The sequence below is a fragment of the Acartia tonsa genome, chromosome 7 (genome assembly GCF_053477335.1).
Source record: "Acartia tonsa isolate MP-2025a chromosome 7, ASM5347733v1, whole genome shotgun sequence".
In the NCBI taxonomy this organism is placed as follows: domain Eukaryota; kingdom Metazoa; phylum Arthropoda; class Copepoda; order Calanoida; family Acartiidae; genus Acartia; species Acartia tonsa.
The window spans coordinates 20,088,796-20,112,878 of NC_137266.1; the positions used below are offsets into that span (position 1 = coordinate 20,088,796).

Consider the following 24,083-nt stretch of genomic DNA (forward strand, 5'->3'; position numbering starts at 1 on the left):
TTTTAAAATGTCAAGACTTGAAAATCGTCTTTTTAAATTGCATATATCACAAAAAAGACAATTTTAAGGTCTTGATATTTTAAAAACTACGTGGTAGAAAATTGAATTCATTTCAAATATATGCCATATAAATGTAGTTTACCCATTTAACCAGGATAAAATATGCGGTTCACTAAATTAAGTTCAAATGCATTTCGTGAAACTACCCCTTTAAAAATATAATTTTGACATTCAGAAATGTTATCAATAAAGTTTTTTTTGCTGTTTCTAATTGCATTGTTTCATCATACTAAAAGAAAAAAAATACCTATTTAATGCCCATTGGCTTCAAATTTATGTTAAAAAATCTAACTTTAATTAATTAAAATTACGTCAACCAAACAAAAATAAAGAATATAAAGGCTGCAAAAACTTTTTGCAGCTCAACGCCAAAAAAAATTATATCACAAAATAAACAAAAATTAACTCATGATCAATTAATTTTAATGCAATGCCCAATGAATCTTTAAAAAAAAGCAATAAGGGGGAGGTCATTTTCTAGTAAATTCCGTAAAGGTGTGTGTGTTATAAGGCCTAAAAATAGTAGTAGAACGATAAGGTGCTCTATATATTTGTATTCCCTATTGAATAGAACAATAGGGAGCACCTTATCGTTCTACTACTATTTTTAGGCCTTATAACACACACACCTTTACACACTTTTACGGAATTTACTAGAAAATGACCTCCCCCTTTGTTCATCAATTGATTAAAAATAAAAATCACATTAAAAATTTAATGAATTTGAATCAAGAATCATTCCATTGTGCTTTGCCGGATCAGCAGTAGGTATCAAATCATCTCTAAGATGCGTATTCAATCCATCGTCAGGCATTTTACAATTCTTTATCTTTTTAGAATCTCCGTGTACATTTTTGGAAAATTTCTTTCTTTTCTTTGGTGGGCGAAAATATTGTGAATCTCCAAATTTAATATGATGTGCTTCATTTTTAACTTTAATAAGCTGTTCAGATGAAATATCGTCGTAGTTTCCAGTAGAGATCAGCTGTTTCCCGCCATTGTTAGCACGTGCCATATTTCTTTCAAGTTCCTCATCATCAAGCAACAGCGACACAACCTAATATTTAATAATTTATATTTATTTATAATGAAACTGTTAAATAGTAAGTAGTAGATATATTTATTATTTAACTAAATAAAAGCATGAGTTGTCATCATGAAATATTATTAAAAATATGGCTCACCTCTTTTGGTTTAAGGTCAGATTTTCCCTTAATACTGCCACCTTGTATTACCATATTGTGAATTTCTGATTTTTCCCTGAAAAAAAAATTATTATTGAAAAAAATCTTTTGATATATCTCTTATTTCCCCTAAATTAGTAAGAACATTAATCGGACCTATAAAATGCTTCCTCTAAAACAGAGCCATAATGGTCTAGCAATTAGCGAGATCTAAAACACAGACAGCATTCCTGTTACTCATATATTAGGTTGATTAAAAATACCTGGCTCTCTGAAGAATTCTATCTTCAATAGTTCCTTTGCAGATAAGCCTGTAGACTGTGACCTGTTTAGTCTGACCAAGTCTATGTGCTCTATCCATTGCCTAAATTAATTATAAATTAGGAGAAGGCGATTTCAAAATTATTAAGTTATGATACCAAAAAAAAACAAAAGATTATGTGCTGATATGGTCTAAAATAGACACAATCATATTCAGTTATTGGAGAAAAAGTAATATAATTTTTCTTTTATCAAATACGAAAAGTTTACTTCTGAAATTTTAAGAAATATCTCTACCTGTTGGTCAACTGTTGGATTCCAATCACTGTCATAGAAAATGACAGTGTCTGCGGCAGTCAGATTGATTCCTAGCCCACCTGCACGCGTTGACAATAGAAACACAAAGATATCCTGAAAATTTATCATTGTTCTTAATATTTATTTAAACTAACAATTATAGAGAATACTCCTACTGGTGGTGATGGTCTCCCAAATGGTATCAAAGTACATGACCATCGAGACAACTTATCTATTGACCTATGCTCCAATTTTTGTAATTGTAGCAGACTCTAATAAAAAAATAATAGCGCAGCCGCTATTCTAGAAATTGAGATTTGCTTACCTATTTATTTGGTTCTCGGTGTAGATTGTGACAAATTATCATTCAAAAAAGAATGCAATCTTTTCAACCAGAAATGCCATAAATCTAACAGCTCCTGATAATTAAAATATTGATGCAATGACCAACAACAAAAGTTAACCTGTCTATTCTGGAAATCAGCCACCATATCCCTTCTTTCATGAATCTTACTGGATCCATCCAGTCTCATATAGCTGTGCTGACGGTAAGACATAAACTCTTCCAATAAGTCTATCATCTTTGTCATCTAAATAAAATTAACTAGTTTAATATATCTCAAATCTTAATTTAATTTTAAAAAATATTTTTCAATTATTTATTTTGTACAGTACATTACACAAATAATTGTTTGATTCGAGGTCTTATCTTTCGATGGAATGAAGTGCAATAGATCAAATTAATCATTCATTTGTTTTATTTGATACTAGCGGCTAAGCCTCTAAAGCCATCTAGAAAGGAAAAGGGCGTTTTTCTGATATTAATATTAGTTTGAAAAAGTAGTATTTTTCAAGGCGGGAGGGGGGGGGTTTCCAGGGACAGATATACCCTCCCAAAAAATAGTTAGAGTACAGACAGATAACAGCTATAAGGATTAGGGTGGGTTGATTTTGGACATTTTTTTTCTGAGGCCAAAGCGGGGATCAGCACTCAATTTATATAGATATAATACACCTCTGGATGATTTAAAATTTATCCTAAGTCTTAAAACCGCTGACGACCAGACATTCAATTGTATAGCTATTTGTAAATGGGAGTAAAAAATTTATTGAATCAGAACTATGGCTTCATGGTGCTCCCTGGAAATGCCTTGAGGAGCTGAGTCAGGAACTTTTGTCCGTTTCAAAAAATCTCGTTCCTAGCCTGAGAAAATCTAAAAAACCTCTACAAATTGGACAATTCACAATAAACCTTAAATTTTTTTGGTTTTTTAGTGATTTCTAAGGCTAGGAACGAGATATTTTGAAACGGACAAAAGTTCCTGATTCAGCTCCTCAAGGCCTTTCCAGGGAGCACCATGAAGCCATAGTTCTGATTCAAAAAAAATTTTGAATGTCGTCTTTGCATACTAATAAGTAATGAATTATATTTTTAAGTGGTCGTGTTCTAAAACTCAATTTTTTAAAATTCTTTTTCGGTCAGAAATGTTTTTAAGGTTAATTTTATCTGTTGCATATCCCCGCTTTGTCTAATTCCGATATGAACCCACCCTAATAAGGGTTTATGAAATATATTTTTTAATTATATGAATACCTGGGTATAAATAAGAACCCTGTGTCCCTCCTCTTTGAGTCTGGTGAGCAACCCATCCAGGACCATTAGCTTGCCAGCATCTGATATCAAGCTGTTCTTGTCAGGTACAACTATTCTGGACCAACCTGATTCTGGACGGCTTCCCTCCAGCCCACTTTTCTCATCTAAACATACTTTCAATCAAAGTTGTATCATGAATTGTTTTTTTGGGTGTTCCTGTTTCAGTTTTAGATTTTCTTTGATGATCATCCTAATATACAAAAATTAATAGGAAGTTTGTTTGTCTTTTTGAAAGTATTTCCACTAGGATCTAGCATATGGCTGGTCTGATCATTTAACAATTTCCAAAAGGTTTTCCATTGAATCATGGAATGTTTTTACCATTATAAAAAGGAGGGGAGGTGGACGGGGGGGAAAGGAGATTATAACTTTGCTATACATTAACATGCAAACACTACATATCATCTTGATTCTAGGCTATTGAGTATTCAAAAGGGGACTATCCACGAACGAGAGCAAGTGATTCTAAGCACCTTCCAGCATTGATCCATAATATTTTTTTAGTGAATTATACTAGGTTTATGTTTAATATTTGGTTTATCAACTAAAAAGTTAGGTTTCACCATAGTTTTAAATCAAAAAAACTTTGAAATATTACCTAATCATTTTTTGATGCAATATCATCAAATGTTTTGATGAACTCAAACTGTTGTTTAAAAGCTTAATGCAAAAGTATATTATTTTGACAGTATTTGGTTCTTTTCTGCCGTTGTATTTTATTTTTCCCTTTGAACTCAACAAAGCGTTGGATGAAATTGCATCAAAAATGCTTAACATTTCAAAACTTATTAAAACCATGGTGAAACCTAACTTTTTAGTCGATAAACCAAATATTAAACATAAACCTATTATATTCGCTAAAAAAAATACTATTGATCAATGCTGGAAGGTGCTTAGAATCACTTGCTCTCGTTCGTGGATAGTTCCCTTTGACATACAATTCTTACCTTCAATATAATGAAAACTAGGATTAGGTTGCTTTTCATCTATCTGGCCGGATAAAAGAAGATTCTTAGCTGTGGAAAATCTATCAGGACCAACCCAAACTCTCTCATGATCTTGTTTCCTAAATATGTAACATACATTAAGATTTATCGTATTATTAATAAATGTTCATGAATAAACCTTTAATATCAAGTAAAAAGGGGATTAATCTGAATATTAAGATCTCAATAATTTACTGAACCGATGGGGTTCTCTAGTTTAAGTAAGATTGTTATAGATCCTGTGATAATAAAATGTTATTTCATTGTCAGATTTAATTCTTCAGATGGTTTTAAGCCCCTCTATGATCTTCTACTACAAAGCCGGAATTGAAATAAATATCTTCAATGTAACTTTTAAAACTAAGGTTTCGAAAAATGTTTCACTCATATATAAAAGTGCATCATTAAAAAGAACAAAGTTAATCTTATGATATATACAGAAAATATTGAGAACATATGTCTCACCTATATTCGGCAGTTCTACTTGAACAGTCAGGTACAATTGGACAGGCGCTGACAGCTGGATTAACCCTCAACAGAAAGGGTGGGCACTCGACTCTTTGACACGGGCGGATCTCTGGAAGGTGTGGCTTATGAGGAACTTCTTCAACCAATGGAATAGCACCTTCCTATTAAAAAATTAAGAGATAAAAGTTTATCTTAAAGGCAGCCTAAATCATATTACTCCACAAAAAAAATTATTAAAACTACGTTAGATTGCATCTTCCTGTAATGACATTTATCATTTCAGGAATCTGAATCAGACAACTGATCATCACTCCTGTATTCATCATTCACATCAGATCAGATCATTATCCTCTACTGCTGCTGATGTCTGTAATTGTCCCCGGGGTGTCCTAATTATATACATGACAAATTTCCTAATTGTGTTTTAGTGTTTTAGTGTAAATAGTTAATAAATGTTTTTAATCATCTTTATCATGAAACTATGGATTATGACACTCCCGGAAGACACTGAAGTAAGAAAGTAAATACTTTCAGACAACATGGCATTAGCGGGCTTTAGATGACTTCTATGCAATCTGTGCTGTACCTGATTGATAAATCTTGGAGTAACTGTGTTATTAAGGAGAGTCTTTATATATCAAGATTGTATAATAGGATAGAGATCTTACGAGATCTGATCCTATGCTACATATCTAAATTAATTATCGACATACTGTACCTTGGTTGAGATCTTGCGAGATCTGACCAAACAACATATATCATAATCAAGAACTGATGTTCTGTTCTATTACAATATAAGGTAAAGTGATACTTTACTGTATAACGCTAAATATGCAGTACATCTCCATATCAAAGATATGTTGGTACGTATGTCCAAGTTTCTCTTTTCCTGTATGAGTTGGTTTTTATACATATAATAATATTGCATTGCTTAAAGTTGAGCATTTTTAATTTTTGTGTCTACCAAAGTTGAAAAAAAAATTTTATGATCCAACACAAGTCACCTACCTCTAGATGTTTTGAGGCCACCAGGTGCTTTGATCTGATGATTCTATGGGCAATAGTCTCGGGCATACTATACACTACAATATCACAGTGACTTAAGAAAGACGAGGTATAACCAGTAAACACTAGATCATTATTCTTGAAAATATCTGCAGTGTCCCAGCTTGATTTTGTCTGTAAGGATGATATCAAAAGCAGCCAGCGGTGATACAAGCTCCAGGTACAATTTTCCAGCTCGCCAGCAGATAATCCAGCCATTTTTAGGAAATCAAAACTGTGGTCGTCAACCTAGAAAAAAAGTTTTTGAAATTAGTGTATTTCAGATAAAATTTAGTTGGGAATAAGCCAAAAGAGTACTATCAACGAACAAGAGCAAGTGATTCTAAGCATCTTACAGCATTGACACATAGAATTTTTTTTAGTAAATATACTAGGTTTATGTTTAATATTTGCTTTATCGACTAAAAAGTTAGGTTTCACCATGGTTTTATATAAAAAAAAACTGAAATGTTAAGCATTGTTTGGTGCAATATCATCGAATGTTTTGATGTGTTCAAACTGTAGATTAAAAGCTTTGACATAAAAATATATTTTGTGATTAAAAATGTATATTTAGAAAAAGAGTTGATAACTTGTAAACAGTTTAATTAATGTACTTTTGCAATTTACAACATTTGATGCTTTTCTGCAGTGTTATTTTATTTTGTCCTTTGAACTCAACAAAGCATTTGATGATATTGCTTTAAAAATTTATTTACATTTCAGAGTTTTTTTAATATAAAACCATGGTGAAACCTAACTTTTTAGTCGATAAAGCAATTGTTAAACATAAACTTAATATATTCACTAAAAAAATACTATGGATCAATGCTGGAAGATGCTTAGAATCACTTGCTCTGGTTCGTGGATAGTCCTCTTTAAATGAATGTAAGTTTAAAGCAAATTATACGATTGAAGAAAAGACTTTTGAATTATTAATTAAAAACTGTAAGAAAAAAGTAAGCATGCATTTCTAAAGGCATAAAATAAACTTTAAACTAGTTTTTACAATTTTTTATTTATAGAGAAAAAATCTTAATAATGAAAGAAATACCTCCAAATATTTTCTATGAACTTTATGTGCTTGAAAGATGGAATGTTTTGGGTGTTGGGCTGCAGAAATAGGCGGATCCAGAATTAGAAGGCGTGGCAGAACTGGCTGGGTTAACAGGGGAAGGTGCAACGGTGATTTGGGCTCCCGTCGCTCAAATAACTCAGGATGATTACAAACCTAATAATAAATAATAAGAACAAAACTGCTTTTTGTTATTAACAATATTAACGATATATTATAGCGTATTTCATTTACATTAATATAGGCTTCATATTGGTAGGTAGGACATCACACAATAAGAGTTTTGTGCATAAATCTGTTCAGTTACAAAATTAGACAATCGAACTTGAATTTAAAAAAACAATGACATTAAATAACAGATAAAAACACTTACCTTTCTAAACTGCATGACTAGATTCATAAGACTTGAAACTCCAGAAGTACCCGACCCCAATCCAAGTCCTGCCAAGACCTCTTCGATTCTAAATCACAATATATTTTACAATTACATTTAGAAATAAATGTGAAGAGCTTGTTTTATTTTAAAAGCAACAACGACATCGCTGTATTTTAATAGTACACTTTTTCAGATTATATAAACTCTATTTTTAAAAGCAAAGCTAATCTATATGTGACTTTGTCTGTATGTCTTTCCGTCAGTCTGTTAATCAATGGGGAAAATGTTATTTTCTCTGCTTCTATTCAGCACAGAGGATTCCCTGTACCAAACAGCATCAGTAATGTATATCATTTTCGTGGTCCGTCAGTATTCTAAAAATATTAAAGAATATAAAAAACAGATGTGAAAGGTTTCAGGATTTCTGCAAATTAATTGCTGATTTATGAAAACTGTACATCTGCTCTTTAAATCACTTTATCCATATTTCCACCAATGATCTTTTGTGCTTTGCTATTTTTATAAATATTGTCAACCTAGTTTTATAATCTCAAGATGATTTGCATATTTTATAAGTTTTATAATTATACCTGATATTTTGCTTTAACCCAGCATAGAGTAACTTCTGTCTGATGGTGAGAGGACAGTAGACAAGGAGCTCAACCTTGTCGGTCAGCTCATTCTCCACGTCCTTTTTGATTCTACGCAACATGAAGGGTTTCAGGATCATGTGCAGCCTATACACATAGAATAATAAGTATTCAAACATAATCAAGAGATACAGGAGTTAAAATGTTAATTAAAGAACTATTAAAGGGGGGGGGGGGTATGGATACTTTTATAATTACAACATTTAGAGGGGGGGCCCGGCGGGGAAATTGTAAAATTTTAAACTTAGGCATTATCCCAAAACCCCAAAACTAACCAAGGTGATTAGAAAATCATTCTAACTAAGACTGTTATTCCAATATTTATTATTCATTGCCTTGACATTTGTTTTTCATCCACAGTTTTGCCCCTGGATCCATCGGAACCGCTTGCAACTGCACTTCCTTCTATATCCTTACTAAACCATTCCTAAAATATTATAGGAATTTTTTAAAAATTGGCTCAATGTATTAGTTAGGTATTTCAAATTTCTTTCAAATTTGCAGAGGATCTTGAAATAAATCAAATTGATATGCAACAATTTGAAATATTTTTGCGCATGAGATATTAATAGAATTTTTTACATTGTAAATGATGAAAGAATTTTTTTTAAAAGAAAAAGCATAATTTTATCATTATCAAACATTTTTCAAAATAGTTGCAGTACCATAAAGACATACCTACTTTCTTGAAAATCTGTCTTGTTAGATGTAAAAAAACTACTAGGTAATAAATCTATTTAGACAAAAGTCTGTTACCTTAAACTCATAATGAGAATCAAACAGGGAGGGCATCACAAAATGTAAGAGTGACCATAATTCCGCCATACTATTCTGAATAGGTGTTCCTGACAGAAGTAATCTACCGCGGCATTTGAACTCTAGGAGCATTTTCCACCGTTGGCTGTTGGCGGATTTTATGGCCTGAGCTTCATCTAACACCATGTACTGCCAGCGTTGCTTGTTGAAATATTTGTAATCAGAAACAACTATTTGATAGCTTGTTACAACGATGTGAAAGCTTGATTCTTTGGTGTGTAGATTCTCCTAAATAATATATTTTGAAAAAACGTGTGTAAATGATCGTTATCAAACACTATTTTGAAGTCTAAAATACACAAATTCTTAAACGTCTTAATAATATAAATCATAGACGTAAAAGGGGAGGGGGGGCTTGTTAAAAGGAGTGTTTACCACCCTCAAACTATAAAACCTCTCTTTTTACACTCTTAAAATTTTTAAAAATACATTAAATTATCCCCGTTAAACCTTTGAAATCAATATTTTACCCCCGTCGGAAAAAATCAATGATTTTATTTTGTAAGGCTAAAAAAAAAAATTATACCTAATTCAAAAACATTTTTTCTGTCTTTTTTTGTAAAGAACAGAAACAAATCATAAATCTTTTATGGAAAAAAAGGATCGAACCTGTGACCAGAAGCCTCTTAAGACTTTTCTTTCTTGTGGAGATCCCCAATATGGTATTGTTTTAAAGTCTGGTAAAAATCTATAACAAAGAAAATAAGAGAATGTAAAGTTGGTAAATCTTAGTTAATTTTTTCTAAATTAATTAAGAGTTGTTTTCAATGAACAAAATTGCATTTTTCTTTTAAATTACATTTGCAATAGTTACATAACTAACAAGATTTTAATTAACTATAAGAAGAATCGTAGTACAAAACATATTGAAAGGTGAGTTATCTATTTTGAATAACTTAAAAGTACTTTCCCTTTAAGTGCATATCGAGCACGCCCCCCCCCCTCCTTATTTAAAGATTCTCAGCATTTTGTATGTATAACCTGACCTTAAGTAAAACAAAAACACAAAAAAAACTAACCCCTTATTTTCAATTTCTTCAAAATAAGGGGTGAGGGTTTCTGTGCTCGATTAGGCATTTTGAGGGAAACCACCTAAATGATAGTGTATTTTATTAAACTGTACCTGCCCAACTCCTGTTGCCAGTTATGAAGGGTGCTTGCTGGCGTTATCACAAGAAAAGGTCCCCAAATTTCATATGTTTCAGCAATATAGGCCAGAAATGCCAGTGACTGTACTGTTTTACCAAGTCCCATTTCATCAGCTAAGATGCCATTTATACCCTGGTCGTACAATGAACATAGCCAGTTCATTCCCTTTAGTTGGTAGCTTTTCAAAGTCCCCTGAAATGTCAGTTGGTATGGGTAAACATATCATTAAGAATGTCAAATAAAGTTAGTTTTTAAATCTATTTTTTTCCTCTTTAAAATAAAAGACGGTTTTTAAAGAAAAAATGTAACTTTTGTAACACTTTAGTTAGTTTAGTCTAAAACCACCCCCAATGCGCTTTGTCGAAAAGCACAACTTAACCCACCCAATGGTTTCAGTGATCCTTGTTGCAAACAAAAAAGTACTACTTTATATTGTAGACTAGCAGCTGCTCCACAACCATTCATGGGGAGTCTAAATTCAAAATACAAGAAAGGGAAGGTTGTAAGGCATACACAATCAACAGAATAAAGGGGGGAGGCGGATGTGCCACTTTTTGAAACCAAAACTAAAAGTCAACAAAGGAACTCATCTAAAAAAAGAGTTACAGGTCTGAGATTTTGCATGGCAGTTGCTTTATAGGGGTACAATATGGAACTGTGAAGAAACGGCGGCGCAACTGCCGAAAACCGCCGTTTCCCGCCGAATTGTTTTTTGCCTTTTCTCGGCGGTTTTCGGCGGTTGCTCCGCCGTTTCTTCACAGTTCCATATTGTACCCCTATTAAGCAACTGCCATCCAAAATCTCAGACCTGTAACTCTTTTTTTAGTTGAGTTCCTTTGACTTTTAGTTTTGGTTTCAAAAAGTGGCACATCCGCCTCCCCCCTTTTAAAAAAAATTGCCTAAATCCATCACATTATTAAACAAGAAAGTTACATTTCAATTAGTTATCGTAATTTTTCAGAATAACAGGTAAACATACGCACATATTCTAGTTATATGGATTTTTTTTCATCTTTTTTACCTGGAATATGGAAGGCTGCGGCCTTTCCCCAGCCATTTCTGCAGACTCACTCATCACTGAAGTCTTAGGTACAGATCTCAAGTCTTCAAAATTATCAGAAGTATTTTCCAAACTATTTGAATTCTCAGATGAAGGTATTATGAAACTATCAGATGAATGTCGCCTAGAGTGGGGAAGATTAGTCTCAGAGTCAAATGCTAGTTTGGATGCTTCTTGACTTCTGGCGGCTGATGTAACGGCTGACAGAGCCGCTGCTTTCACCTCTTCTTCGTCGTAATAGTCAAGCTCCTAGTTAGATAAATTATTAATGGTAGAAAGTTAAAGAATAATAGGTAGATAGGGAGAACCCCCCCCCCCCCCCCATACACACACACACCTTATTTTGATATTTTTTAGGGGATTTTAGTTTTTCGTGAGTTAGTGTTTAATTTAGGTTGTTTTATATTGGACAACAGGTTATCCCCGTAGGGTAAGGGTACCGCAGGTATAGGGCCCGTGGTGTTAAACCACTACCCCCCTCCCCCCTCTTAAAAAGGGGGTTAGACAGACAACAGTCATAATAAAACAGAAAAATACCCACACCTTTATTTCAATTTACGGATCATGGAAAGAAAAAGAAGTTGCCGGTTTCATCGTATTTTCACAGTAGCTTTTGAAGGGTTATTTTAGGTTAGGTTAGGTTAAGTAAATGTTAATGATTGCCCCGCAGGGCTAGAGCCCCCCGCAGGGGCTAGAAATAGGAGAAAGACTACTGTGAAAAAACGACGAAACCAGCAACTTCGTTTTCTTTCCATGATCCCAATTTACTTTTTAAAAGGGGAGGGGGGCTTCTCTGCTTGCTTGTCACATATGGAAAATCCCTAACAATATGAGTAATGAATATTATTTTTAATTATTCCGACTTTAGGTTACAAGCCCCTAACTATACATAAAAATGTATGAGACACCAATAAAAAAAATAACCTTTAATCTTTGATCCGCAACATCAGAGTTAAGTCTTGACAGAATATTTTCTTGTGTTTCACCCTCGACATTACAACCAGTGATCTTACCAGACATAAAATGGGCATACAACTCAGTCTAAAGTAAAATATAATGATCAATACATGTGTCTAATCCCTTTAGATCCCTGGATTATCTAATATCATGAAAGCAACTGTCATGCCTAATTTAAGCGTTCTAATTCTGTTTTAGTCTAAAAAAAACATAACTTAACATTTGGTCAGTCACTCTTTATGAATTTTTACCTGCGTTATCAAATAATTTAGTTTTCTCTGCTGTCGTTTTGCCTCGAGAAATTCAATGTCCAGTTTCCTTTGCTCCTGCTCAACTTTTTCCTGTGCACGCTTCTGCTGTTTCTCTTCCCTTTCAGATTTCTTCCAATAAGCCTAAATAAAGCATTGATATGTAGGTAAGATGTCATATAAATTATAAAGTCCCGTGTCTGACACAGCACCACTATTTTTCAATTTTAAGTCTCTGAAAAAAAGCTGGTTTATTTATCCGTCAAAAGTCTCAACCAGGAATCTACCATAATAGTTTCTCAGCGTAGGTGCAGTGCTGTATTACAATTTGCTAATCCTTATACTAAATATTATATAATCAAATATTGTTTTTTTTTGTGTACCTGTATTTCTTTAGCAAGTCTTTTAGCCTTCCACATGTTTTCCCTGGCAATTTTCTGGTTAACGGCCTCCTTGTGCCTCTGGACCCTGTGACACGCCGTGGCCAACCTCTTACAGTGTCCTATCTTCTCCTTGAGGATAAAGCTTCGGGCCTTACTACTTTTTCCGATTTCCTAAATCAAAGAAAAAGCATTAATAAATTTGGAACAAAGAGGTCACATAAAGATGAAAAAGTAATGCAGGTAGGGCCAATAAGGTCTCAAAATATTCTAATTGTAAAGTGACGTTGATACATCAAAAAAAAAGGAGCGTTAAGAAGTTTGCAAGAAGTTGCATGAAATTATATCAACCTAATTGTCACTTCTTTAATCAAAGAATAAAAATAATCATCGTCTACTCTAGTCTATTGTCCTAACCAATCCTGTATTAAAATTTAAAAGAATATTGATAGGTACCTTTTTAACAATGTATGAAAATAATTTTCTTCTCTCCAATGTTTTCATCTCAATATAACTGAGCTTTGTTTCTTTAACTTTCTTCTTTTTATCTTTCTTTTCTGGTTTTGCTTTGTTGTTGTTCATAGGTTTACCATTTATAAGTTCTGATCTACTTCTTTTTAACTTGATGTGTTTTCTAAATAAAATAAAATGCATAAAAATTAACTGAAAGAGATACTTACTAAACACAACTAACCAAAACAAAACTATTATTTATTAATGACATGAAAAGACTCAATTTTCACTCAACCATTTTCTCTAGAAAAGAGTCAGGTATCTAATGTCCGTCAGTTTTTCATAAGAAAAAATCGTCAAAGTTGATTGATAAATAAAGTAGGTGTTCCAATTTTTAATGACAAATTTCTTTGTTTATTGAACTGCACATATTGCTTCAATATTGATAAATTAGACATATTTTTTTTATTCTTGATACCTAAATATTAAAAAGTATGTAGTAGGTATATGTTGTTTTCATAAAAATATGTTGTTTATTAAGCTTAAAAAATTACCTTAAAAGAGAGTGAAGATACTTTTTGTTGTCCAACATAGATCTATCAAGATAGGTCTCCATATTACTGCCATTTAAATATCTGATATTGTTAACACAGCCCGGATGGTTGTAGAACCTTTTGTAAATATCCATCTTAGCTTTGTTGGGTTCCACTCCACTACACTCTTCCTCCAGAGCTTCTAAAAATTCATCTTCAAGATTTTCAGGTATCTGATGTCTACTTTCTTGATTTTGATAGTTAGTAATTGCCATAATGTTGGATACATGTTGCACATTTAGCGCATTTTCTATCTTTTGTATTTTTTGCTTTAAAGATTCACGGTGCTTTTTAGCTCTGGATTTTTTTGGTTTTGGTGGTGAATGCGTTGATGCAATAATGGTTTGCTCTTGAGGAGTTGTTTGCGAATAAACAAGAGTTTGAACTTCAGAAACTGCTACATCTGCAGTTTGTTGTTGTTGTTGTTGTTGTTGATGATGGTGGTATTGTTGTTGATGCGTCTGTTTCATTAAATCTTCTTGGGGCACAGGTACAAAGTTAAACATTGTGGTAGGAACTAAGGTTTTGCCAGAAGGATCTATTCCTTGAATAGGAATAAGATTCATTTGTGGTGGTTTACTGGTCATGGCAAAGGTTGGTGGTGTTGGACTGCCTTGAATAACTTGATTTTGCATTATTTGTTCACCCTTATTAGGTGATGGAATTGCATTTGGCATATTTAGAATTATTTGAGAATTTGTCATCCCTGGATGTTGATTAAATACTGGTTGCTGTATTAAATATTCTCCTGGTGATCTTCCAGGCAAATCATCAGCTCTTACTAAGGTAGTTCCATCATGGAGGAAAAATTGTTGACCCTGTTTGGGAGACTCCTGACTTGCTATTAATTTCTGCCCCAATTGATCTCTACCAGCAGCTTGATTATAACTACCCATGTCAGCATTGCCAACAGACATATTGGGTGATATATTAGAAAGTTTATACGTTGGACTTCCAACAAAAGTTATGTTGTTTACTGTTGAAATTCCCTGATTTGTTCTATCTGGTGATTGATTTTGTTGTATTAAAGGTTCCTGAACTTGATCAACCTTTACAAATTGTGCTTTATTATCTGTATTTTTGGGTAAAACTGTAATATTCAGGCCAGGAAAATTATGATAATTTTGACTAGGAATACTACTTTGTACAGGCTCTGTTTTTACATGCTGGCTATTTGATGCTTCAGATTTGCCAGGCATTTGTGATTTAATATTACTTAATGAATAAGTCACTACTTTAGCTCCCTTTAGTTCTTGTGGTGAGCAACTTGAAAGAATACCTTTGTGGTTTTTAATGATTTTTTCAATCTCCAAAGCATTATCTGATGTTGTAGAACGCATAACATGCTTAGGTAGAGCAAATTCACTTCCTTGAAAAGCAGCACTAGACTGTTTTCTATTATTTGTACTGCTAGTGTTAATTTGATTTTTGGATGAATCATTTACTGGGTTTGTCATGAGATTAGAGTTGTGAAAAGTTGCGGGTTGTCCTAATTGTTGTGCGCCAGTAACTGCTACAACAGTTTGGGCATGCTGAGCAGCAACCTTCCCTCCAACAGATGTTGGCATAATTTTGAAATTTGTCATTGTCACAGGAATAGATAGCTGTTCAGTCAAAGGATTTTTGGTCATTGCAAATGATGAATTTTCCAACACATGTTTAGGAACTGGTTTTAGGCCCTTTAGGGAGGCTGGATTCAAGATTTGTGTTTCTTTTTTGCTAACATCTGGTTTCACAGGATTGATAAGCTTCATACTACTTTCAGATGGCAAAGTGTTTGTAAATACCTCAGAGGATATAGTAGCAGTTGAAATAGGTAGAGGAAAGGGCAATGGCATACTAGAGGATATTCCAGTTACTGGAATATTTATATGAATCAAATTAGGTGGGCCACCTATTTCCTGCTTTGTTGGTGAAATAATGGAAACATTAGTTGTAGTTTTAGGGGGTGCTACAGTCATTTTTGGAGGGGTTACAGAAGCATTAAGAGTGGTGATAGTAGTAGGACTTTTAAAATTAATTTTTGCTGTTGACTGAATTGGGGTGGCTAACTGGATGACTTGGCCACCTGGAGGAAGGTTGGAAGGACAGCCAGATCTTGGAAGAATTGTTGCATTCCTATAATAGTTTTTATTTTAACATAATGAGGGCCATTATGTAAGTTTTCATGATAAAATGAGTAAATCTTTTACATATTCTCTAAGTTTTTTTCCATTTTATGTATATATTATCTATCAATTATATTTTTAGTAGTTAGAAATACACTTTTACCTGATGATATATTGCTGTCCATTGGCAGCCTTAATAATTTGATTTCCAGCTGCCAATTTTCCTATTTCAGTGGCAGGAGAACCTTGAAAAAAACAGAAACTTCTAAATGCTTTATATTGAGCAGCAAAGTTCTAAAGATTGCAAATAAATACAAAATCAATACATATGACTAAAATATTGTAAAAATATAGTTGCAAGTATTAAAAGAAAACAAGGATAACAACATCCATAAGTAGCAAAACAAAAAAATCATGAAATGAACAAACGGGCAAACTGAGTTATTGGACAGATGATGTTGTCAGTGTCAGAGCTAAGAAAAGAATTGGAATATATGCAAAAAATCTCATCAAACCTTGAAAAAAAAGTTTATGAACTCTGAAACATGACAAGACAGACTAGATGCTCAAATATCATAGAAATCTTTACTGCAAATTTTAGCTGCAAAAATCACATTTCCTCAATAAGCTAACTGATTGAGAGACACACAAAGAAAATTATAGAGTAGCTTCAATACTAAAATATACCTTTAGAAGTTTGAATTATGCTTGCAAGAGAAACACTTTGTGGCAAACTAGCTCTTAAAATAGGAGTAGGCTGAGGGGACACTGAAAATTTATTGACAGGTACAGATACTTGTTCACTGCTACAAGTACTAATGATCTTGGTCTGCTTTGGCACAATAATCTGTTGAATGTTTGTGGGGTTTTGAATTCTAATCTGAGATCCGGCTAGATTTATGATTTGCTTCTGTTGAGAACTGCCTTTGGTAGTGGGGATAATTTGTAGTGTTTTGGCGCCCTTTACAGTTAATGTACTGCTGCTAGATACTGGTAGATTTGTATATGTTGTAACAACATTCACAGCCTGGCCTTTGTTATTGGCAAGGGCGTAAACAGGCATTGGTTTGGATTTACTTGGGGATTCTTGAATTTGTGATGTTACTACAGTGGGAGATGAAGTCTTTGTTATAGGACTTATTACCAGTGATTGGGGGATGTTTGTCGATGAAGGCGAAATAGCTGTTTTGACTGTTACCGAGGGACCCTAGAGAATAAAAATTAAGTTAGATAAACACCCTAAAGATTTAAACAATCAAAGGGATAGTTCTATGAAGTGTATTTAAAGAGTTAAGGTACTTAGAGTAGTGAACTTTTATATGTCTTAGTAGAATATATTAGGCATTGGATAGATATGATTATATGTTAAAGAATTTTTAACATTGACCAGGCCAAACTTTTTTTATTTGACAATATCGAAAAAAGTTAAAGAGATTTGCCACATAAATTACATGAGAATGGTCTATTTTTTTCCACATATGTTTAGCCAAAACACCAATTTTAGATAATCTTTTTCCACATATTTCACAAGAGTTATAAAAAAATTGAACAGGGGTTCCCCTTGGGACAAGTTACTTAAAAAACATAAAAAATAACGTCCGGTGCACTATAGGACAGGTTTTCTATAGATTCTTTTTAAAAAAATAAATAAAACCGTCCAGTTTACTTACAATATACACATTATCTCACGCGGAAATACCAACTAACCATACAACATATATATATATAAAAAGACCATTCTCATGTAATTTATGTTGCAAATCACTAACTCTTTTAGATATTGTCAAATAAAAAAAGTTTGGTCAGGTCTATGTTAAAATTCTTTATCACAATCATATCTATCAAATGCCTTTTATATTCTACTAAGACATATAAAAAGATCACTACTCTAAGTACCATACTAAATATTTTATTGGTCATTCTTTGTTGTTATGTGTATTTTGTTGAATAAAAAGTTTAAAGTTCTATTAACTAGTAAATGCTATCTAAAGTTGTATTTATGACAAAAAAGTTTTTGCCATATATAACACGCAACGAAGTTGAAAATAAAAATGAAAAACTCATTTTTTAAAGAAAATCCCTGGTAAAATCTCTTAATTTTAATCAATAACTTTATATTATGCACTACTACGTTATTTAAAATAGAAAAAACTTACAGTTCACTATTTTTTTTTTAAATGCACTTCGTGAAACTATCCCTTTAAGATTTTAATTTTATAATATTCAAATTACCTGATTTTTCTGATTAAAAACAACAGATTGAGTAGGAATTTTTGGTGGCGTAATAGGTTTAACATGTTCAACATTTTTCTCAGACTTTTTAGCAGTTTTAGAGAGATCTAGAGCAGTACTACTATCATCAATATTCTCTTCAATTGTACTATTATGCTCATTATTATCAATATCTTGTTTATCTGAATTTGATGTCACGATTTTTACATTAGCAAGTTTTGCTCCAACAACATTTAGAACAGGAGGAGATGTAACTTCTACTTTAGAAACTTTTATTTGAGGCCTTGGTGGTTCTAAAACAAACAAAAAATTTAATTTTGAGAGAGACAATTACCTAATATTTATAGAATTTATATACCTACACATTATACATTAAATCATTGATATAGCAATAGAACATTGATTGACTTGTTACTGCAAAATATCTATGTCCAAATTCTGCGTTGGTAGCTTGTAAATATATTTTCACTCCCTCTATCTTAATATAATTGCCTGGTTGTTAACGTCCTGAATAAGCGAAGGATCTTTTCAGCAACCATTGATTGTATCTATGCTTCCCAAAAAGCTTTTAACTGGTCCTTATTTAATTGTATAACAATCATATAAAACATGTAGAGTATCCATGTCAAGAAATGAATATTTTTACCTTTACTAATTGGAAAAGTTACAGGTTGCAGTTTGACAAGCTGTTGTGTCCCCCCACGTTGAATTAAAAGAGATTTTGTACCATCAGGATTTGTTATCAGGTTGTTATGGTTTAATACTATAGGCTGCTGTTTGCTAGCACCAATGTTCAGGCCTTTCAGTACCTAAAAATATATGAAACTATGTTGATGTTTTTCATGATTAAAAGGTTGAACTAATATAAAGATTATTAGTCATTAAAAACTGTAGGTAACATAGGTGTTTTGTTTTATTTGTGATTGCACCTAACCCATAACAGCTTTTTTCTAACGAAGGGTATAAAATATACACTTTTTGGGGGGCTTAAGATTCGCCTTATTCCATCAAAAATAGCCTAAGACCTGATGAAAACCAAGAAAGTTTTTTTTCAGAAAATAATTCTAGTTTGTGAGATCCTACACCACACATCCAATTGGCTTACTATACCTTTGGAGTGTCATGTGATTTTGGAGGACTAATTGCTTTAATTTCAATTTGTTGTGGTCTTGGTGCTGTTGGCAACACTTGATTCGATACTGACCTCACCTTAAAATAGAAGTATAACATTTATGTTATTTTATATTTCAGAAACCAACACATTGCAACATAGTAAGATGAGAAGAAAAAAAAACTTTTTAAAAACAATTAGTTTCTTTATTTTTCTGAATCTTACAAAAATCAATAAAACTAAATTAATTGAGTGAATATTAAACGGGCATACCTACCCTCTTAGCTGCATTTCCAAATAAATAATTTTATACTTTACCGGAGTAACTCGAGTTTGAGGCTGAACAATGTTCTGATTAAAACTGCCAGGAGCCCGCAAATTAGCAATATTTATTGGCCTTCCAATTGTTCCAATAATTCGCGGGGCTAGAAACTTTGTCTGGCCTGGATTAGAACTTGCTACAACTAGGTTTGGTGAAGATTTTGCAATAATAACATTTTGTGAGATGTTAGCTGTTGTCAGGCTAGCTTGGCTAATTTTTAATGCTTGACTGGCCGGTATAGCTGTTAATATTCTAGTTCCAGATACTAAATTGGTATTTGATTATATCATCTTTTCTTTTTAAGAATAACTTCAGATAGAAACACAACGTATGTTTAAGTAAGATACATTTAAAAATGCCAATGATTTTTCCTTTTTATAATATTCACTACAAAAATTTGATGGAATGAAAAAATAATTTAAATTGATAATATACAATCCTGATGAAATATTAATAAGATTTCCACTAAACGCGCCAGCAGTAGCAGGAACTACAAGTCTTACACCAGCAGGCAAGGCTATGCCGCCACCTGGATGACCAGTAGGCAAGGCTATGGCGCCACCAGGCTGATTCCCAACTCGACTACTACTGGATATATTAATCAAAACAGGTTTATTAACTTGCTGCTGCTGTATTGCGGATGTAACAACCGGTTGCCCTGTAATACAAAGGATAAGAAAACATTAGAAAATGTAATGTACATTAATTTTGGTACTATTGCTGTTTGATAAGTCCCGGCCTTGACCAAGTCATAACTGATAAATCAAAAAAAAACTTTTTATAATACATGTGTCAGGGTGTTTCTTGACCCAATAACCGATTAATTAAAATGCAAACAAGACTTTAAGTTCAAGTGCAATCGTTAAACGTTTGTTATAAACATGTTCCTTTATGAGCTTTATTTTACTCCCCTCTCAAACTAAAGCGAAAATTAGATAAAAATCAGAACATTTGTTGGATGTTGTTTATTTTATTCTTTTATCCTTGCCTGAAATAGAACTAGAGGTCGTTACTGTAGTTCCACCTCCTCCCAAATTTAAATAAATAGGCTGGACACTGTTGGATGCCGGAGGATGAACACCTGCCAGGGTTAATATTATCTGTTGTTGGTTGGATTTTGACGTTTGTTGTGCTGGTGTTAGATGAGATAGAGTTACTGTAGTTGGTTGCACTGCTACAGTTGTAATAATTCTCTTATTTGAACCCTAAATATATTTTGAATATGAGAAATTATGATTATACACATATACAGGGCGACCACTCCAAAACCCAAAAAATATAGTATTTTTATAGTATATTTTTTTTATTCATATAGTATATATAGTATATTTTTTTTTACTCATATAGTATGATATAGTATCGTACTTTGAATTATTTAGTAATACATAGTATATACATCATCAATAATAACTCAAAGCAAAGTTGTTATCAAAGCAATTTAACATATAAGGGGGGGGGGAGAAGAGTTTTTCCACTTTCGCTTACTCTGTGATTATTAGGCTAGGTATTAATGTGAGACTATAGGTTATATGGGATAAAAGTTTACTTTTGGGTAGTATTTCACGTATATTTAATCATTTTAGGATAGGTCTCCAGGTTCGGGTGCTGCAGGCTAGCTGGAAGGTGGTTTCTAGACAAGTAAAAAAAATTCAAATTTCTGTTTCAAGAGTTAGAGATCAACTTATTAAACAGAATATGCATCTTTTTGGATGTTATTAACATATCTGAAGAAAAAATTTAAATAGGCCTCCAAGTTCTGGTCTTGAAGGCCTCCAGGTCCACTCTGGACAGGTTATAAATATTTTTTTTTATTTGAAGAGTAAGAGGTCAACTTATAAAGCAGAATATGCATCTTTTTGGATGTTATTAACATTAATGAAGAAAAATTAAAATCGACATTCAAGTTCTGGTCCTGCAGGCCTCCAGGTCCACTCTGGACAGGTAAAATTCAAATTTCTTGTTTCAAGAGTTAGAGGTCAACTTTTTAAACAAATTATGCATCTTTTTGGGTATTTTTTTTACATATTTGAAGAAAAAATGACATTTAGCCTTCAGGTTCATGTGCTGCAGACCCTCAGGTGGACTCTGTACAGGTAAAAATCAAACTTCTTATTTGAGCAGTTAATGGATTATTTGTTAAAAAAAATTAGCATATATTTGGATGTAATTATATATTTGAAGGAAAAAAATTGGCCTCCAACAGAGGCGTCTAAGCTTAATTTTTTTTTTTTTTTTGGGGGGGGGGGTAATTTAATACCTAATGTAAATAAGTACCTAACTAATAATAAAGTACTAAAAACAATTTCATTCCTATACATGAAAACAAAATAATCAACCCACAAGCGTTGCTAACTGATGAATTAATATGATTCTCCTTTAAAGTGTAGCTTCAAATATGTCCTGGTAAGGTTTTTTTAACTAGTTTTGGAAAAAATTTTGGGGGTGCCAGCACCCCCAAATTCGTTTGGGGGGTGGGGGGTAATCACTACTTTATTCCCCCGACTTGGACATTCTTGCCCTCCAGGTAGACTCTGGACAGGAATAAAATAAAAATTTTTTAATTTAGAAGTTAAAGGTAAGTTTATTAAACAACATAGGCTTAGTTTTAGATGTTATTTATGTATTTAAAGAAAAAATGACAATTGAGCTCCAGGTTAATGTGCTGCAGGCCTCCAGGTGGACTCTGGTAAGATAAAAATCAAATATTCTTATAAACATTTTATAGATGTTATTTACAATTTTACATATCTGAAGAAAAAATACAATTGCTATCCAGGTTCAGGTGCTGCAGGCCTCCATGTGGACTCTGTCCAGAGAAGACTTGGAGACCTACAGGACCTAAACTTGATGGCCGATTTTAATTTGTCCTTTAGATATTTTAATATCATCTAAATAGATGCATATTCTAAACTCTAACTATTCAAATAAGAAATTTTAATCTTTTACCTGAAGAGCTTTATGTATTTTTGTCCTATCACAGTTAACTTTTGATAGGTTATTGAAGGTTAGGTTAGGTAAGATAAAGGTTAATGATTGCCCCGCAGGGGCTAGAAATAGGAGAAAACCTACAGTGAAAATATAAGACAAAACACACCTTAAGAGGCGTTGTCACAAAACTGACAATATTCGTTTTTTGTTATATAAATGTAATATCATATAGTATATATAGTAAATTTTGGTCAAAAAAAGGTAATATTATATAGTATATATAGTAAATTTTTGTCATATAGTATGATATAGTATCCACATTCATCCTATATAGTATATATAGTATGCAGTGGTCGCCCTGCATAAATGTGTATTATGTTCTAGAGTCGAGAAGGAGAAATAAAAGGTTTAAGTATAAAGCACAACTTAATAACAATAGAAAAAAACACATATCTTATTTAAAAATACCTGTTGGGGTTTTTTAGAATATATTATTGGTCTAGGTTCTCCCATTTTGTCTCACAATTTTTCTCCTTAATTGTGTATCATTCTATTTCTTTTCATATTTTCAGTTTGTTATTCACTTCACTTATTAACAAAGTAATGACAGATTAACATTATCCATTTGAACATGGATAGCATTTATTATATTCAATCATTGTTATATTCTTTATTTTTCTATATTTCCATTTTTTTCTGAAATAAAGATCCAAAAATTATAACATTGTGCTTGCAAAAACATATGTGGAAACTGTCAAGCTGCAATAGGTACATTTTAATACTAAAATCAAAGCAGACTCGAACCTCAGACCTAATTTATTATTACACTATTTAACTTAATTATTTGTACTTTATTTAATCTTTTGGATAGGTAAATATTTTTTTCACATATTCCTTGACAAGGAATAATCAGAGATAAAGAAATATGTTTATAGCTTTTTGATTAATCTACTCCAATATTTACAAGCTACAAACGAACGAAAGTTCCACTATTTAGGCAGAAGAGAAAAAATACCAGAATATTTTTTCTGCATTGGCATATCCCTACATTCCTGAAAATAATAATTTAAAATAACACAAATCAAAGCTAATTAGGTACTTTTAGATAAAACAGAAAACGAAAGTTGTCAATTTTCATAATTGTCATGCACCTGACAATGCATTGTTTACAAATAAATATTTTTGACACCGGGTGGGGGAAGTACGTAAAAGGGGGGTGGGGAAAGTGTCATCACTAAATGTCACATAATAATTCGATATGAAGTCGCTATATATAATCACAAACCTAAGACTATATGTGTACGTGTAATATATCTTTGTTGTGTGAATCTATACTGTGATAGCAGCAGCAGCTAGCCCTAGATATAGAGACACTCCACCATTTTTACAGGGTAGAGAGAGCGTGCATACATACACACATTCAGTGCTGGGGGAGACACAATAATATAAAGAGAAGAGAGGATTCTAGTACAATATATATAAGCGCCATATTGGAGGATTCAAAAACAAGAAAATTATGCCAAATAATCAACTTTAATCTTAACAAAAACATATGATTTATAATGAGATTAAGAAAGTTTTTTCAATTTTCATCAAATATTATACTAAAAAGTACATATATTGACATAAATAGATAATAAAATCAATAATTTAACAGAATTACAAGGTTTC

At 32.5% G+C, this 24,083-nt stretch overlaps 1 protein-coding gene and 1 long non-coding RNA gene across 2 annotated transcripts; one reads left to right on the top strand and one right to left on the bottom strand.

Annotated features, from left to right (window-relative positions):
• Window positions 1-310: 310 nt before the first annotated feature.
• On the bottom strand, window positions 311-23,171 carry Ino80 (chromatin-remodeling ATPase INO80). Its single transcript, XM_080167828.1, has 31 exons — window positions 22,881-23,171; window positions 20,473-20,689; window positions 19,924-20,142; window positions 19,481-19,749; window positions 19,162-19,260; window positions 18,698-18,860; window positions 18,052-18,344; window positions 16,507-17,026; window positions 15,983-16,064; window positions 13,673-15,829; window positions 13,122-13,299; window positions 12,669-12,839; window positions 12,289-12,429; window positions 12,005-12,121; window positions 11,042-11,329; window positions 9,995-10,212; window positions 9,481-9,559; window positions 8,812-9,099; window positions 8,391-8,482; window positions 7,996-8,142; window positions 7,403-7,490; window positions 7,009-7,185; window positions 5,919-6,203; window positions 4,908-5,071; window positions 4,404-4,522; window positions 3,397-3,560; window positions 2,267-2,392; window positions 1,803-1,916; window positions 1,508-1,608; window positions 1,245-1,320; window positions 311-1,117 (listed from the first exon to the last, which is right to left on the bottom strand). The coding sequence occupies exons 1-31, from the start codon at window positions 22,923-22,925 to the stop codon at window positions 767-769; spliced, it is 7,548 nt and encodes a 2,515-aa protein (XP_080023954.1). The 5' UTR covers window positions 22,926-23,171; the 3' UTR covers window positions 311-766.
• On the top strand, window positions 21,291-21,492 carry LOC145324192 (uncharacterized). Its single transcript, XR_013881202.1, has 2 exons — window positions 21,291-21,425; window positions 21,460-21,492. It is a non-coding gene; the product is annotated as an uncharacterized LOC145324192 (long non-coding RNA).
• Window positions 23,172-24,083: the final 912 nt, after the last annotated feature.

What these genes read in the sequence shown, in the direction of transcription:
- Ino80 (XM_080167828.1), bottom strand. Translation starts at nt 22,925, where the DNA reads ATGGGAGAACCTAGACCAATAATATATTCTAAAAAACCCCAACAG. An exon ending in CATAATTCAAACTTCTAAAG is followed by an intron (nt 16,065 to 16,506) that starts GTATATTTTAGT and finishes GTTTTTTTCAAG; the next exon opens with GTTCTCCTGCCACTGAAATA. An exon ending in TAGTCATGCAGTTTAGAAAG is followed by an intron (nt 7,186 to 7,402) that starts GTAAGTGTTTTT and finishes ATTTATTATTAG; the next exon opens with GTTTGTAATCATCCTGAGTT.